This window comes from Carcharhinus amblyrhynchos, chromosome 12 (assembly GCF_965287045.1).
Source record: "Carcharhinus amblyrhynchos chromosome 12, sCarAmb.v2.hapA, whole genome shotgun sequence".
NCBI lineage: Eukaryota > Metazoa > Chordata > Chondrichthyes > Carcharhiniformes > Carcharhinidae > Carcharhinus > Carcharhinus amblyrhynchos.
Window position 1 is genome coordinate 13600576 of NC_137335.1, and position 17257 is coordinate 13617832.

General features: G+C 48.3%; 1 protein-coding gene across 1 annotated transcript in view; it reads right to left on the reverse strand.

Moving 5' to 3' along the window:
- slc24a3 (solute carrier family 24 member 3) overlaps positions 1 to 17257 on the reverse strand; it is a 344477-nt gene that overhangs the window by 13715 nt on the left and 313505 nt on the right. Inside the window, exons 9-13 of the mRNA XM_080200075.1 lie at positions 16871 to 16924; positions 14309 to 14445; positions 12416 to 12576; positions 8639 to 8912; positions 4534 to 4700 (exon numbers count right to left, since the gene is read on the reverse strand). Of these exons, the coding sequence (XP_080056201.1) occupies positions 4534 to 4700; positions 8639 to 8912; positions 12416 to 12576; positions 14309 to 14445; positions 16871 to 16924 (793 nt within the window). The remainder of the gene's footprint in view (positions 1 to 4533; positions 4701 to 8638; positions 8913 to 12415; positions 12577 to 14308; positions 14446 to 16870; positions 16925 to 17257) is intronic.

Below are 17257 nucleotides of genomic sequence, written 5' to 3' on the forward strand. Positions count from 1 at the left end.
GAGGGGGTTGGACTATGAAGAGAGACTAAATAGACTGGGTCTGTACTGGTTAAAAGGCTGAGGGGGGATCTTATTGTGAAATATAAGAAAATGAAGGGGATAGATAGGGTAGAGGTAGAGAGATTCTTCCCACTTAGAAAGGATAGCAGGACTAGAGGGCACAGCCTCAAGATAAGGGGGGGCGCAGTTTAGATCAGAGTTGAGGAGGAACTTCTTCACTCAAAGGGTGGTGAATCTCTGGAATTCTCTGCCCGTTGAAGTGGTGGAGGCTGCCTCGCTAAATATATTTAAGTCACGGGTAGATAGGTTTCTGATAGACAGGGGAATTAAGGGTTATGGGGAGAAAGCGGGAAAGTGGAACTGATCCACTTCAGATCAGCCATGATCTTATTGAATGGCGGGGCAGGCTCGAAGGGCTAGATGGCCTACTCCTGCTCCTATTTCTTATGTTCTTATGTTCTTTCCAAACACCCGGGCTACTAGTGTTAATGCAGCCTCAACAGAAGCAGAGATTTCCCTGTGCTCCTGCCTTGTTTAGCATCTGAACCCCAATTCGCATGTACAAAGGATGGGTGCAGAATGGATTAGCAGCGAGTCGCTTCCCTGCTGCGGTCTGGGTTTGGCTCCAGCCCAGGGCCCTGAGGAGCTGGAATGTCTGCCCACGCTGTGTGCAGCTTTCTCACTGGCTTTAACCTCACAGAGAGTGCTCTGTAAAGTTACGTTTTGGACCACCTCACCATCACTCAGTGCACCTGACTGGAGAGTTTTGGATTGCACCCAATAATCTTCTCCCAGTTTTTCTTTTGGCTTATGGTGTTTCCATCACTTCCAAGACACCTGGTCCTTCTAACAGCTGTTAGCAAAATACAGCACGCACACACACATTCACACACACACACACAGACTCACATGCACACACATACATACACAGACTCACATGCACACACATACATACACAGACTCACATGCACACACGCACATACACACACACACATACACACACACGCACAAAACCACAAACAGCATGCACACAAAACCGCACGCACTCACACACACACACAACCACACACACATGGACGGACAACCACACACACACACAGACAGCCACACACACACATACAAAACCACACATGCTCACACACACACACACACACACACAAAATAATCACAGACACACAGCATACACACAAAACCACACACGCTCACACACACCAACCATCCATATACACAGACACACATGGACAGGCAACCACACACACACACAGACACACAGACACACACACACGCATACACACACACAAATAGCTATTTTCCAAACTTTGCAAGGGGAATGTTTGACTTAATTTCCTGGAGAAAAACAGAAAGCGAAGCAGTTAAAACCATCGGGAATCGGAGTGGGTACGGGGATGGACCATGGGAAGGTCTGTTGATCTCAGGCAGGATTTTATGATTTCGGGACGAGTGAGATCGGGAAATCCCACCCATAGATCTGAGATGCTGATTTCTCCCATCATTCCCTGCAGCTCATGGACTCAACTTGACTGCATCAGGGAGGTACCGCACAGCCAGGTTGGTCACACTCTATCAGTATATTCTTCTAATCATTTTGAATGCCCATCCTCTGCAGATTCCCTCGATGCCACTATTTTCCCGTGGTCAATTCCTGGAGGTGAGATTCCCCAGCCCATCCCTTGGCTGGGGAATCTTTTCATAGAATCCCTTAGAATGCCTACAGTGCAGAAGAAGGCCTTTTGGTCCATCAAGTCCGCACCGATTCTCTGATAGAGCATCTTACCCAGACCTATCCCTGTAATCTCACATACTTACACTGTTAATCCACCTAACCTACTTGTCTTGGGACAGGAAGGGGCAATTTATCATGGCCAATCCACCTAAACTGCTCATCTTTGGACCGTGGGAGGAAACCAGAGCATTTGGAGGAAACCCACGCAGACACGGGGAGAAGGTGCAAACTCCACATAGACAGTCACCTAAGCCAAGAATCGAACCCAGGTCCCTGGTGATGTGAGGCAGCAGTGGTGACAACTATGCCAATGTGCCACCCTCCTTTATTTCCTTCCTGCCCCTTTTATTAACTCTCCATGTGCAATCATTGAGTTCTTATTGCCAGAGATGGACCTACACTTCTGGGAGCAGATTATCCCAACCTTTTAACCTCTAGCATGCAATAGCCATCGGGAAAAAAAATAAACAATTGCCTCACAGCGCCAGGGACCCGGGTTCAATTCCAGCCTCAGGTCACTGTCTGCATACATTTTGCACATTCTCCCCGTGTCCTCGGATGGAGAAAGCTAGCACGAGGGGGCATGGCTTTAAATTAAGGGGGGGTAGTTATAGGACGGATGTCAGGGGTAGGTTCTTTACCCAGAGGGTGGTGAGGGATCGGAATGCCCTGCCTGCTGCGGTTGTAAATGCGCCTAGTTTGGGGGTGTTTAAGAGATCCGTGGATAGGTTTATGGACGAAAAGGGATTGGTTTAGATTAGTGGGTCATTGTTTTTTTTAACTGGTCGGTGCAACATCGTGGGCCGAAGGGCCTGTTCTGCGCTGTAATGTTCTATGTTCTATGTGTCTGCGTGGGTTTCCTCCGGGTGCTCTGGTTTCCTCCCACAGTTCGAAGATGTGTGGGTTAGGTTGATTGGCCATGCTAAGTTGACCCTACTGTCAGGGGGACTAGCAGGGTAAATATGTGGGGTTATGGGGATAGGACCTCGGTGGGACTGTGGTCGGTGCAGACTTGATGGGCTGAATGGCCTCCTTCTGCACCGAAGGGATTCTATGATTGTATGAATTGCTAAAAATACCATCAATAAATTTGGTGATGAAACATACTGTTTTTTCATGTCAATAAACACAAGGAACCGTAGGAAATATTTTGTTTTCATGAAACAGTGCATACACACAGGGATATACCTTTGTCAAATTTAGGTCAACCCTCATATACAAGGTATCAGGGGGTTGCCATGGGCCAACTCTACAGGACCTCACTGGATGCCAGTACCCAACGGGGCTGGATATGTTAAGCTGGGAAAAGCAGGGGATTCCTGTGGGAATTAGGGAATGTACAGAGGCAGACTCAACTGGCTCCCCAGCAGAAAAAACAAGACCCAATCACACAAGGTGGTGGTGAAATGGGGAGAGCTTTCTCAAAGCCAGGCATGCAACGATGCGGCTTTCACTGAAAACATGGTTCGTCTTACTGTGATAAGACGGCCAAACTGGCTCGGAACGTCATGGGTTCAGGCAGAGGTCACAAGAAAAACATGTTTGTCTTCTTGACTAGCAAGGGAGTGGGAAGGGTGTTATACACTGTGCCGATGTAATGGACTGAATGACACATTCTGATCCACCACATAAGTTGGATGGCGTCCAAATATGAATTGATATACAGAACAATCTGGTGTCAGGGCTTTTTGACAACGCAGCTTGGAATGTCTGTTTCTTAATTCTCCCCATCTCTCTTGACGGTGCTGGTGGATATAGTATTTAACAGCAATAAGCTGCCCTCCAGTGCCACCGCAAGTCTCCTTTCTAAATGTGTGCACCATCCTAGATAGTGAGCACTTATGGCAGACTAATTAACTCTGGGAGGCCAGACCTAATCCTGTCCTTATGCAGTGTTTGCATGAGTATTTACTGGGAGATAGCACTACAAAGTGATCGGGAGCTGGAGCCCTATCCGATTATTCTGTGGCTGCAAGTTGGAGATATGGAGGCAGACTAATAATATCCAAAGGTTGCTCAGTATGGACCAGGAATTGAACTGGGAATCTTCGTGGAGAGTGTTGTCATCTGTCTCCATCAGGGAACCTGGCAATGAGGGTGGGATTTTACAGCCTCACTTGTCCCATAAGATACAGGAGCAGAATTAGACCATTCGGCCCATCGAGTCTGCTCCACCATTCAATCATGGCTGATATGATTCTCAACCCCATTCTCCTGTCTTCTCCCTGTAACCCTTGATCCACTTTTTGATCAAGAACCTATCTATCTCTGTCTTAAAGACATTCAATGACCCAGCCTCCTCTGTGGCAATGAATTCCACAAATTCCCCACCTTCTGGCTGAAGAAATTCCTCCTCATCTCTGTTTTAAAGGAGCAACACTTCACTCTGAGTTTGTGTCCTTGAGTTCTAGTCTCTCCCACTAGTGGAAACATCCTCCCCACATCCACTCTATCCAGCTCTCTCAATATTCTGTAAGTTTCAATTAGATCCCCCCTCATCCTTCTAAACTCCATCGAGTACAAACACAGAGTCCTCAACCGCTCCTCATATGACAAACCCTTCATTCCTGGGAATGGTAAAATCCAGCCCGAGGTTAAGGGACATTTCCATTGTCCGCCCTCTCGCCCGCTCTGATTCTGTGGCGTGCCAAGCGGTAAGATTCCACCTTGCGCCCTCCACGAAATCTTACACAGGAGCTGGGAAGGTTCTATTTATTAAAGGTGGGCGATTGGCAGAGGAAATGGGGGTCAATCTCTTTCTTCCCACGCTTTGTGAAACACGCACTTACCATCCACACCATCATGTAGGAGAAAACGGCGATCCATAGGGTAGCTGAGACGAAGGTGAACATGAAGTACTTCTCCCAGCGAGGCTTGGCACAGTTCGGAATGGTGAAGTACATCAGGAAGCACAGCGGCCATGCAATCGCCCACTTTATCACATCCCACATTCCCACTGCGGAGACAGAGTGGGGAGGGATCAATCTCAGACAAACTGACAGCTTTCGCAACAGGTAGAGTAATGGGAACGGGGCAATAAGCTGAGACCTAGAGTCGTGAGCTCAGACTGCCACCGGGCAGCCTGGCATGACAGCAATATCTCCTGATCCCTCGCCCCTTACAATTATTTTTATTTTTTACAGCTTTATTTATTAGTGTCATAAGTAGGCTTTCATTAACACTGATGTGGAGATGCCAGTGTTGGACCCGGGTGGGCACAGTAAGAAGTCTCACAACACCAGGTTAAGTCCAACAGGTTTATTTGGAATCACGAGCTTTCGGAGCGCTGCTCCTTCCTCAGGTGAGTGAATGATGAAGGGGCAGCGCTCCAAAAGCTTGTGATTCCAAATAAACCTGTTGGACTTTCATCTGGTGTTGCGAGACTTTTTACTGAACATTAACATTTCAATGAAGTTACTGTGAAAATCCCCAAGGCACCTGTTTGGGTACATAGAACATATAACATAGAACATAGAACAGTACAGCACAGTACAGGCCCTTCGGCCCTCAATGTTGTGCCAAACTATGTCTAAACCCAAGATCAAGCTATCTCGCCCTCTATAATTCTGGTGTGCTCCAAGTGCCTATCCAATAGCCGCTTGAAAGTTCCTAAAGTGTCCGACTCCACTATCACAGCAGGCAGGGTACTCTGAAGGAGAATTTAGCACGGCCAATGCAGCAAACCGGCACGCCTTTTGGACTGTGGGAGGAAACCGGACACACTGAGGAAATCCACACAGACATGGAGAGAACCTGCAGACTCCGCATAGACAGTGACCCAAGCTGGGAATTGAACCCGGGTCCGTGGTGCTGTGGGGCAGCAGTGCTAACCACTGTGTCAGCGTGGATGTCTATCAGCCGAGGCTCAGCGCTAGAAGTGCTGAGAAATAAGCCTCATTGTACAGGTTGCCAATATGAACCCACCCGATCAGATTAATAGTGTCCCAGTCAGATAATAACTCTTACGCTCTTGTCACCTCCTCATTCTTTAAAAAATAAAATTCTTTCCCTTAGAATCTTATTGTTTTCTATTCTAATCAATATTGCCATGGTTGTTACAGAGCATGACCAGATACTTTGACCATAGCATGATCAGATTCTGTGACTGTGCACTGTGGCCAGGTACTGTGGCGTACACAAAATGTTATAGAGTCACTGGTTGGAATTTTACCGGCACGCCTGCTCCAATTCCGGGGGTGAGCGAGGCTCGGAGAACGGCATTCACTGTTGGCCTCAGGCAGGATTGTATGAACCCAGGGTGGATGTGCCGGTAAAATTCCGCCCACTGTCTTCAGAAAAGTTGTTTTGCAATCATTTTAGATGGATAATTGGGATGGAAAAAGTTCCAGGAAGACCTTGCTTCCCTGATGATGTCTTTGCAAACAACAACCTTATCCCTATCCCCTCACAAGGATCTTTCCTCAGTGTGACTTAGTTGTGGAGTTAAAAACAAAGAACAAAGAACAATACAGCACGGGAAACAGGCCCTTCAGCCCAACGAGCCCGTGCCGCCATTTTATCATTATGAGTGCCCTCCTCGTTAAAGGACGAGTGTATTTTTTGAATGGTGGACAAAGATCGAGAGGCCAAATGGCTTAGTCCTGCTCCTAGCTCTTATGAGTCTGGATCCTGACTCTAAACGTTGGATCTTATTCTCTCTCCACATAACAGCGCAGGGTGCTTTAGAATAGACTCACACCTCAGTCCCTCTCTGCACACTTTTCCAAAACCTGTCAAGGCTTAAATCTGACACAGCTCCTCTTAAAGGCAGTCCCCCCCCACCAGCTCGAAAAGAAAATGATGACTTGCATTTATATCGCGTTTTTCACAACGTCAGGGCATCCCAAAGTGCTTTACAGCCAATGAAATACTTTTGAAGTGCGGTCACTGTTGTAACGTAGGCAACACAGCAGCCAACTTGTGCACAGCAAGCTCCCACAAACAGCAATGTGAAAATGATTGGATCATTTGTTTTTGTTGACTGGGGGATGAGTGTTGGCCAAGACACCAGTGATAACTAACTACCCTGTTTGTCTCTGCAATCGAACCATCTGATGAGGCAGCGGGCGAGGTAATTTTGTCCTCTGGTGAGTTGTTCAGCTGCTGAGGAAGACATAGAATCATTGAATCCCTACAGGGCAGAAGGAGGCCATTCAGCCCATTGAGCCTACACCCACCACAATCCCACCCACCCCCCCCTATACCCATAGCCCCACGCATTTACCCTGGGAAATGTGTCAACATATGTGTTTGTTACATGTTTTCAAATCCCTCCATGGCCTCTCACTCTCCCTATCTCTCTAATCTCCTCCCACTCCACAACCCTCCTCAGCCCTCTAAATCACAACCCCTGTACGCTCCTCATCTCTCCGCAAAATCATAGAATAGAATCCTTACTGCGCAGAAGGAGGCCATTCGGCCCATCAAGTTTGCACTGCCAACAATCCCACCCAGGCCCTATTCCCATAACATTTGCCCTGCTAGTCCCACTGACACTAAGGGACAATTTAACACGGCCAATCCACCTAGCCAGCACGTCTTTCGGACTGTGGGAGGAAACCAGAGCACCCAGAAGAAACCCACGCAGACACGGGAAGAATGTGCAAACTCCAGACAGTGACCCAAGCCGCAAATCGAACCCAGATCCCTGGCACTGTGAGGCAGCAGTGTTAACCACCATAGGTTTAACCCATTTTTGGAACCTGGTAAGTGTTGGTCCAAACTTTGTAACAATTCTTCAATTCATTGCATAAAAATATTGTTACTGGGCAAACAATTTTAAACAAAATATGCTCAGATTTGTTTTGGATTGTTAAAAAATGTAAGGACACAGAGTTTGAAGTTTTAAGCTTAAGTTCTAAGTTTTTAAATTTAAAGTTTATCTACTAATGGCTTACATTAACACTGCAATGAAGTTACTGTGAAAATCTCTAAGTCGCCACACTCCGGCACCTGTTCGGGTGCACTGAGGGAGAATTTAGCATGGCCAATGCAGCTGACTAACACGTCTTTCAGACTGTGGGAGGAAACTGGAGTTATAGGGGATTCAACCACAAGGACATTTCTGTGGCCGCAAACGAGACTCCAGGTTGTGTTCACCTTATCCAAAAGACAGCACCTCCGACAGAGCAACTGCCTTAACCATCTATACCTCTGTTCTGCCATTCACACAGTCTGATCACTTATTGTATACTTTCAGCACTTTTCTCAGCTTTCTTCATCCTCATTTACAGGCGACCTGATAGAGGTTTATAAGATGTTGGGAGGAATAGATAGGGTGGATTCTCGGAGGCTATTTCCCAGGGCTGAAACGGTCGCTACGAGAGGACACAGGTTTAAGGTGCTGGGAAGCAAGTACAGAGGAGATGTCAGGGATAAGTTTTTCACTCAGAGGGTGGTGAGTGAGTGGAATCGGCTGCTGTCGGTGGTGGTAGAGGCGAACTCGTTGGGGTCTTTTAAAAGACTTCTGGATGAGTATATGGGATTTAATGGGATTGGGAGTTACAGATAGGCCTGGTAGGTATGGATATGATCGGCGCAACTTGTGGGCCGAAGGGCCTGTTTGTGCTGTAATGTTCTATGTACATTCCCTTTGTCCTAATACAGTCCCCCTACCCTCATAGTATAAATCTCTTCTGATTTTCTTTGCTCTCAGCTCTGGTGAAGGGTCATCCAGACTTGAAACGTTGGCTCTATTTTCTCTCCACAGATGCTGTCAGACCTGTTGAGATTTTCCACCATTTCCTGTTCTTGTTACCTCTGACAGTGCGGCACTCCCTCGGTACTGCACCGAAGTATCAAGCCCTGGATGGAGACTTGAACCCACAACCTTCTGCTCGGGGGGGGGCGGGCGGGAGAGTGCCACGAAGCGAGCCACGGCCGGCATGGACTCACCCGGTAGGTGAAAGGGCACGTACGGTCCTTCGCCTTCATCCTCCTCCTCCTCCTCTTCATCATTTTCGTTGTTCTGGTTGTCCTCGTTCTCGTTCTCGTTCTCCCTCTCGTTGCTGACCGCTGTCCTGTCCTCCTCCCTCCTCTGCCCGTTGACGTTCCTCTCCGTGGAGTTGCTCGGCCCCATTCCGTTCTCCATGTTGTGCTTTGCCGGCATTTTAATGGAGACCTCGGGTTCTCCGTTGGAAACACTTTTGCTGCTGATGAGTCTTTGTCTCTGAAAATACAGAAAACGGAACAGGTTAGCGCCAGTGAAGGCACACGGGCAACTTGGATACAGAAAGCGGGACTGATATAACCTCTGGCTTCATAAAAGAGAACAGAAATATCAAGAAAGAAATCGCAAATCCACGAGGGGCTGGAGGGGGGAGCATTCACTCAACTATCAGTCATCTTAGCTTAAAGATCCACGCAAACTTTGAAAGAAAGATTTACTCCGTCCTTAAAGTTACAAAGCCAATGTTCAGAATGTTCCTGGCAAATCCCAACCCTTTCCTTGGCTGCTCCTAAAACCCAAATTCAAAATGTTTATTATTTACTCATTCGTGGGACATGGGCGTTGATGGCTTGGTCAGTATTTATTGCCTTGTTGCCATTGGAGGGCAGTTGAGAGTCAACCACGTTGCTGTGGCTCTGGAATCACATGTAGGCCAGACCAGATAAGGGCAGCAGAGTTCCTTCCCTAAGGGGAAATGAGTGGACCCCAGATGGGTTTCTCCAACCATTGACAATGGTTTCATGGTTGTCAGTAGGTTTTCAATTCCAGATCTTTAAAACAAATTCATATTCTGTCGTGGTGGGATTTGATTGAATCCAATTCATGGTTCCCACAAGAGAGATGAACAAGGTCTAAGCTGACAGGATAAGGCATTGCCCCATTGTGGGCTTGATCTGAACTTGATCTTATCCAAAAGCTTGAAGAATCTTCAACATGCAGCTATGTTAGTGACCTCCAACCACCAACAAATTGGATGTTGTCTCCTCCTTGTCAGTAGGGTTAGGATGTTTTTTGTGGCCCAACTGCTTAAAGAGTCCTCACTTACCACACAGCCCTTGTGCCCTTGTGAGATCTGGCTGCAGGGTTACGGCCTGGCCACTTTATCACATTGGCTCCCTACACCTGGCAAGTTCTGTCCTTGCAGATGCAAGTGTCAATGCCACACAGCCTGACTCCTGATTGGGGTGTTGTGGAGGGTGAGGTGAGCGGGTGAGTGAGGATTGGTGGAGGGGGTGAGGAGTGGTGGAGGGGTGGGATGAGGAGGGGTGCAGGGGAGTGGTGAGGAGGAGTTGGGGGTGAATTGGGATGGCTGGTGGGTGCGGAGGGTTCAGGGTAAGTAAGGGTTCAGAGGGTGAGCAAGGGTGGGGCTGAGGAATGAGGGGTGAGGGAGGTGGGGGTGTGGAAGGGCGGGGGGGAAGAGGGGTGGGAAGGTGGCGGGTGTGAGGTGAGGAAGGGTGAGGGGGGTAGGGGGTGAGGAGGGGTGGAGAAAGCGGTGAAGTGGCTGCCTTTTCAGTAACAGCAAAATGTGATGGAGAAGTGGTAACTGGGAGTGATCGGAGTCTGGAGATTGGCACTATATGGGCAGTGGGCATTGGCACCGTGTGGGCAGTGGGCATTGGCACTATGTGGGCAGTGGGCATTGGCACTATATGGGCAGTGGGCATTGGCACCGTGTGGGCAGTGGGCATTGGCACTATGTGGGCAGTGGGCATTGGCACTATATGGGCAGTGGGCATTGGCACCGTGTGGGCAGTGGGCATTGGCACTATGTGGGCAGTGGACATTGGCACTATATGGGCAGTGGGCATTGGCACCGTGTGGACAGTGGGCATTGGCACTATATGGGCAGTGGGTATTGGCACTATATGGGCAGTGGGTATTGGCACTGTGTGGGCAGTGAGAATTGGCACCATGTGGGCAGTGGGCATTGGCACTATATGGGCAGTGGGCATTGGCACTATATGGGCAGTGGGCATTGGCACTGTGTGGGCAGTGGGCATTGGCACTGTGTGGGCAGTGGGCATTGGCACCATGTGGGCAGGGATTTCGACGGCATTGCCCACATCATCCACTTGCTGGAGCTGCCCAGAGAGGCACTGAGCTGCGGAAAAGGGTTTCACTCCAGAATAAAAGCTCCATGGGATCTGATAATTGCTCTGCTGCATGGATTAGGGAAAGATTATCTGTGGAAATGTCAGCATTGAGCTGGAGAGGAATGACAATAAGACTGACAGCCAGGAACTGCACTCCAGGGATAGCCAGGGAAATGAGTGTCGGGTGAGATGGTTTATTTACATTCTCAGTGTCGTAATCTCCAAAGCTCAAAGTTCAGAGCTGATTGGAACAAAGGCCTGGGTCTGGATTTTACCACAGGCGTCGGGGCCCTGAGATTGCAGCAAAAAGTGGCCCCAGTTCAGGATGGTACGCAAGCTCCCAAAGCTGCTGGTCCAATCAGAGGGTGTTGCCTTTGAGGCAAGCAAAAGATCTCAGGAGCTCACCCAGGTAAGGCCAAAGACTGAAGTCCCATTGGTTAAGGGACAGTGAACCCTTCTGGGTGGGTGGGAAGAATCATTCGACTGCTTAGACAGCCTTCACTGCCTGCGGCCCTCCCCTGTCTTCAGGCCATCAAGCCCTCTGACTCTGATGGCCCTCTGGCTTCTGCCACCTCCATTAAGCTGGCAGCCTTCGCAAAGTGGCAGTAAAATGGCCCTCAGTTTGACCTTCAATTATACCAAGCAACTCCCTTCTTTCTCAGTGTCCCAATGGCGGGACTGAGTCAGGGTGCTGCCTCAGCATGGCTGCCCGCTGTTTTACCAGTCCCCTGCAGCCCCCCCATCGTTTTTTACCTCCAATCGGACAGCCGATAAAATTCAGGCCTTATTTTCAGTAAAGTAGAAATGGCAGGTTAAAGATCACACCTTTCCAATGGGCAAGTGTCACTGGATTGCTGGTCATAAGGACTCAGAATAAAATTTTTTAGGCCATAATTTCAAACTCTCAGGTGACGATCTTACAGATTCTACATGCTGAATGAGTGTGGAAATGGGAGAGAATTGCACCTATTTTTTCAGTGAGCTTTCAGACACGATCTTATGCCACATAGCGTTAAAAAGAGACAAAGTGTGATTCACGCCAGTAGGGGGAGAAAGTGGAGTCTATTCTCATTGGGAAGCCGATGCTCAGAGCTAGAGGGCGCCATTGCACATGTGCAGATCTCTCAATGCACATGAGGCAATTGCTGATCTTAAGGTGAGGGGAGAGATACAAAAGGGTCCAGAGGGGCAATTTTTTTACACAGAGGGTGGTGAGTGTCTGGAACAAGTTGCCAGAGGTAGTAGTGGACAGGGGTACAATTTTGTCCTTTGAAAAGCATTTAGACAGTTACACTGGGACTAGTTTAATCCAGAGAGATCAGTCACTTCTCCCAAGTCCTCCCCCCACCGATATCGCTCCAATACCCCCCTCCCCCTCCCCAGCCGATTGCCACCCTGATACCACCCCCTCCTGCACCTTCCTGGGCACGAGACTGATCATCCCAGCAACCCAGAGAGACAAGAAGTAGGGTGTGAACCCGATCGCACCTCTCAGTGTGCGTGAGTGTGGGTGGGGAACGGAAATACTGATAGGTATCTAAGTTTGCTCCCTCTGAGCAGTCAGCGGGAAGAATTTCGCACCTGAACCTTCCCCCCCTGACACTGTGGCAGCGGCTGTGAGACACGTACCTCATTGATGAGCATACGGCTCGCCATGCTGAGTCGAGTCTTGGGTCCAAAGTGACTGGTGATCATGATCCTTAAACTGGCCTCAGAGAAAGAGAGCTGGTGAGGGTAGGCCGAGAGCAGCTCATCGACCATGAGCACCGAGGAGTTGCGGCAAAAATTAGCTGCGAAGAAACAGTAACAAACTTAAGCCAAAAGTCTCGCCATCTCCGGTCTCCCCATTCGAAGGGCGACTGTCTTCCCCCAGTGCTGATGGTATTCCCTCAAACCTGTGATACCAACACATGAATGAGGAGCAGGAGGAGGCCATCCAGCCCCTCAGGCCTTTCTCTGCCATTTAATAAGATGATTGCAGATCTTAAGGTGAGGGGAGAGATACAAAAGGGTCCAGAGGGGCAATTTTTTCACACTGAGGGGGCTGAGTGCCTGGAACAAGTTGCCAGAGGTAGTAGCAGACGGGGGTACAATTTTATCCTTTAAAAAGCATTTACATTGGGACTAGTTTAGGGGTTAAAAGAAAAAAAAGGCGGCATGGATAAGTTAGGCCAAAGGGCCTGTTTCCATGCTGAAAACCTCTACGTCTCGATGATAGTAATCTCCAGTCTGCACACTCCCCTCTCCCAATTCACAGCCATTCAGGTAGTAATCTGTCTCCTTATTTTTGCTTCCAGAGTGAAAAGTTCACATTTATCCAAATTATGCTGCATCTCATTGATTTTCCCACTCACCCAACCTGTCCTGATCATTCTACGGATCTCTGCATCCTCGTCACAGTTCACCCTCCCACCCAACTTGGTAACATCTGCAAACTTTGAGATGTTACATTTTGTTCCCTCATCCAAATCAGTAATATATATTGTGAATAGCTGGGGTCCCAGCACCGATCCCTGTAGCATCCCACTAGTTACTGCCTGCCAATTTGAAAAGCACCCATTAATACCTACTCTTTGTTTCTTTTCTGCCAACCAATTTTCTATCCATTTCAATAGACTTCCTCCATCCCCGTGCGCTTTGATCTTGCATGATGATCTCTTGTGCGGGACTTTGTCAAACGCTTTCTGAGAGTCTAAATACACCACATCGACTGGTTCCCCCTTGTCAGCTCTACTAGTTACATCTTCAAAGAATGCCAACAGATTTGTCAAGCATGATTTCATAATTCCATGCTGACTCCGTCTGCTCCTGCCACTGCTTCCTAAATGCTCAGCTATAAAGTCCTTTGATTTTGATTTGATTTGATTTGAAAGAAATGAGAGAGTGTAGCGTTACAGTCATAGTTGGGGTGTTGAGAAAGCTCAGCTTAATGCGAGGTAGGTCCATTCAAAAGTCCGACAGCAGCAGGGAAGAAGCTGTCCTTGAGTCGTTTGGTACGTGACCTCAGACTTTTGTATCTTTCTCCCGAGAAAGAAGGTGGAAGGGAGAACGTCCGGGGTGCGTGAGGTCCTTGATTATGCTGGCTGCCTTTCCGAGGCAGCGGGAGGTGTAGACAGAGTCAATGGATGGGAGACTGGTTGCTATCCCATTGCTATCCCAATGCATGTGATAATAATAAATCAAATCAAATATTAAGTTGATTTTTCTCGACAGCCTAGCTATGACTTTAACACAATATTCTGTACCCTCTCCTTTCCTTCTCCCCTATGTTCTCTATGAGCGGTATGCTTTGTCTATTTAGCGCGCAAGATTTCACTACATCCCAATGTGCCAATAATAAATCAAATCAAATCAAACCATCCTCCTCCCATCAGTTCCCTCTGCTGGCACCCTCCCCGTTTTGAAAACCAACCTCCCTTACAACGTCCCTCGATTCAAGTTCCCTCACTTCCAAGTCTCTCCGTTTTGTGTGAGGTGCGTTGTGACATTAGTTTGATGGATAGGTTGGAGCCTCGGCCGTACCTTTCTTCAGCAAGACCACCGTTGCATCACAGTTGCTGTTGTCATCCATTTCTGTATTATTTGCGTTCCCGTTGGCCATGTTCACAGAAGTCTTTTTCCACTTGTTTTCGAAGAAAATTTGCATTGCGCTGTTGAACCTGAGACCAGGAAGAGCAGTGGTTAGCAACACATCAGAGAATTATTGCACAATACAACTCTTTAAAGTCAGAAGTCGATATCGTAAGACCAAATATATTAACGTTCCCTGTGGCACAGTGGTTAGCACTGCTGCCTCACAGCGCCAGGGACTGGGGTTCGATTCCCTGCTTGGGTCACTGTTTGCGTGGAGTCTGCACATTCTCCCCATGTCTGCGTGGGCTTCCTCTGGGTGCTCCGGTTTCCTCCCACAGTCCGAAAGACGTGCTGGTTTAGCATTGGCCGTGCTAAATTCTCCCTCAGTGTACCCAAAAAGGCGCCTGAGTGTGGCGATTAGGGGATTTTCACAATAACTTCATTGCGGTGTTAATGTAAGCCTATTTGTAACACTAATAAATAAAAAAAAAATTGCCCTTAAACTGAATGGACCTGCTAGGCTATTTAAGAGTCAACCTACATTGCTATAGCTCTGGAGTTACATATAGGCCAGACCAGGTAAGGATGGCAGATTTCCATCACTGAAGGACATTAATGAACCAGATTTTTATAACAATTGATGACAGTTCCCATGGCCATCATTACTGAGACTAGTCTTTATTAATTGAATTTAAATTCAATCTAATCCCAAGCTGGGATTTGAACCCATGCCCTTAGAGCATTAGCCTGGGTCCCCGGTGACATTACCACTTGGCCATCCTCTCCACTGGCAAGTTGAGGCACAGAGATGAGCTGAAAGAGTCCAATAATAAGACTGACAAATGTCCCAGTCATTTTCCTACATTTCATTTTGGTGTTAAATAGGGGTGGCACAGTGGTTAGCACCGCTGCCTCACAGCTCCAGGGACCTGGGTTCGATTCCCGGCTTGGGTCATTGTGTGTGAGGAGTCTGCACATTCTCCCCGTGTCTACGTGGGTTTCCTCCGGGTGCTCTGGTTTCCTCCCACGTGAAAGACATCCTGGTTAGGTTCATTGGCCGTGCTAAATTCTCCCTCAGTGTACCAGAACAGGCATGGGGGTGTGGCGACTAGGGGGTTTTCATAGTAACTTCATTGCAGCGTTAATGTAAGCGCACTTCTGACACTAATAGAGTGTAAGAGTTGCCAAATTATAATTATATAAAATGCTGGTTAGGCCACATTTGTAATACTGAGTCTAATTCTGGTCACCACACTACCAGAAGGACGTGGAGGCTTTGGAGGGAGTACAGAAAAGATTTACCAGGATGTTGCCTGGTATGGAGGGTATTCGCTATGCGGAGAGATTGAATAAACTGGGATTGTTCTCCCTAGAAAGGCTGAGGGGCAACCTGGTAGAAGTTTCTAGAATTATGAGGGGCATAGATAGAGTGAACAGTTGGAAGCTTTTTCCCAGGGCAGAAATGGCAATTACAAGGGGCACAAGTTCACGGTGAGGGGGGAAAGGTTCAGTGGAGATGTGCGGGGGAAGGTTTTTACACAGAGGGTGGTGGGGGCACTGCCAAGTGAGGTGGTTGAGGCAGATATGTTAGCGACATTCAAGACTGACCAGGATGGGCACACGGACAGACAGGGTATGGAAGGGGTACAGGTGGTTGGTCTAGATAGGGCAATGTGATTGGTGCAGGCTTGGAGGGCCGAAGGGCCTGCCTCCTGTGCTGTACTGTTCTTTGTAACAAATTAACTTTAAACTTTAATGAAGTAGGTTTGTGCGTTGTCAGATCCACTGTAAATCCACAGCAGAATCTACAGGCCAAGGTGGCCACACTTGTATTAGTCAGAGGAACCGGTGCCTGAGAGATAGAAACACAACCCAGACCAAGTTATGCTGCTTGTAACAAAAATATTCCCTAAGCCTGGCACGGTCAATAGCTGCAAAGGTCACAAATCATAGAATCCCTACATTGCAGAAGGAGGCCATTTGGCCCATTGAAGTCTGCACCTACCACAATCCCACCCAGGCCCTATCCCCATAATCCCATGCATTCACCCTAGCTAGGCCCCCTGACACAAAGGGGCAATTTAGCACGGCCAAACCACCTAACCCGCACATCGTTGGGCTGTGGGAGAAAGCTGGAGCACCCGGAGGAAACCCACGCAGACACGGGGAGAATGTGCAAACTCCACACAGAGGGTCATCTGAAACCAGAATTGAACATGGGTCCCCGGTGCTGTGAGGCAGCAGTGCTAACCACTGTGCCACCATGCCATCCAGCTACTGTGCCATCCACGGTGCCCAGGTGAAATGTCTTTGCTGCTTTCAAAATGGTCTGTACAAGGCAGTTGGCAGCAAGGCCAGGTACGTTGGCCAAAAGATGTTAATGCAGGATAGGAGGCCAAAGGTGGAGTGTTTTTGGGGGATTTTCATTCCAATGAAGTTCTATTCAACAGCGACCAGACTCTCCCCATCGATAACAAGAGGAGCTGAAGGTAGAAAGGAATCCGTACTCACTTCATGATGAGAATGTAGACGGCGTACATTGAGATCAACACCAGAGACTCCCACCTGGCGAGAAAATTCACACAAAACCTGTGATTAATCTTTGCAAAGCAGCGAGGAACTGCTGGAATTCTGCAAAATATCCAGCAATTCCGAAAGGAGAACGACACAACACAAAATCCCAAAGCAGATAGAGAGGAGGAAGGTCAGTGAGGATGGAGAGGGTGAATGGTCACTGTGGATGGAGAGGGTGAATGGTCAGTGTGGATGGAGAGAGTGAACGGTCAGTGAGGATGGAGAGGGTGAATGGTCACTGTGGATGGAGAGAGAGTGAATGGTTAGTGTGAACGGAGTGGATGGATGGTCAGTGTGGAGGGGGTGGATGGATGGTCAGTGCGG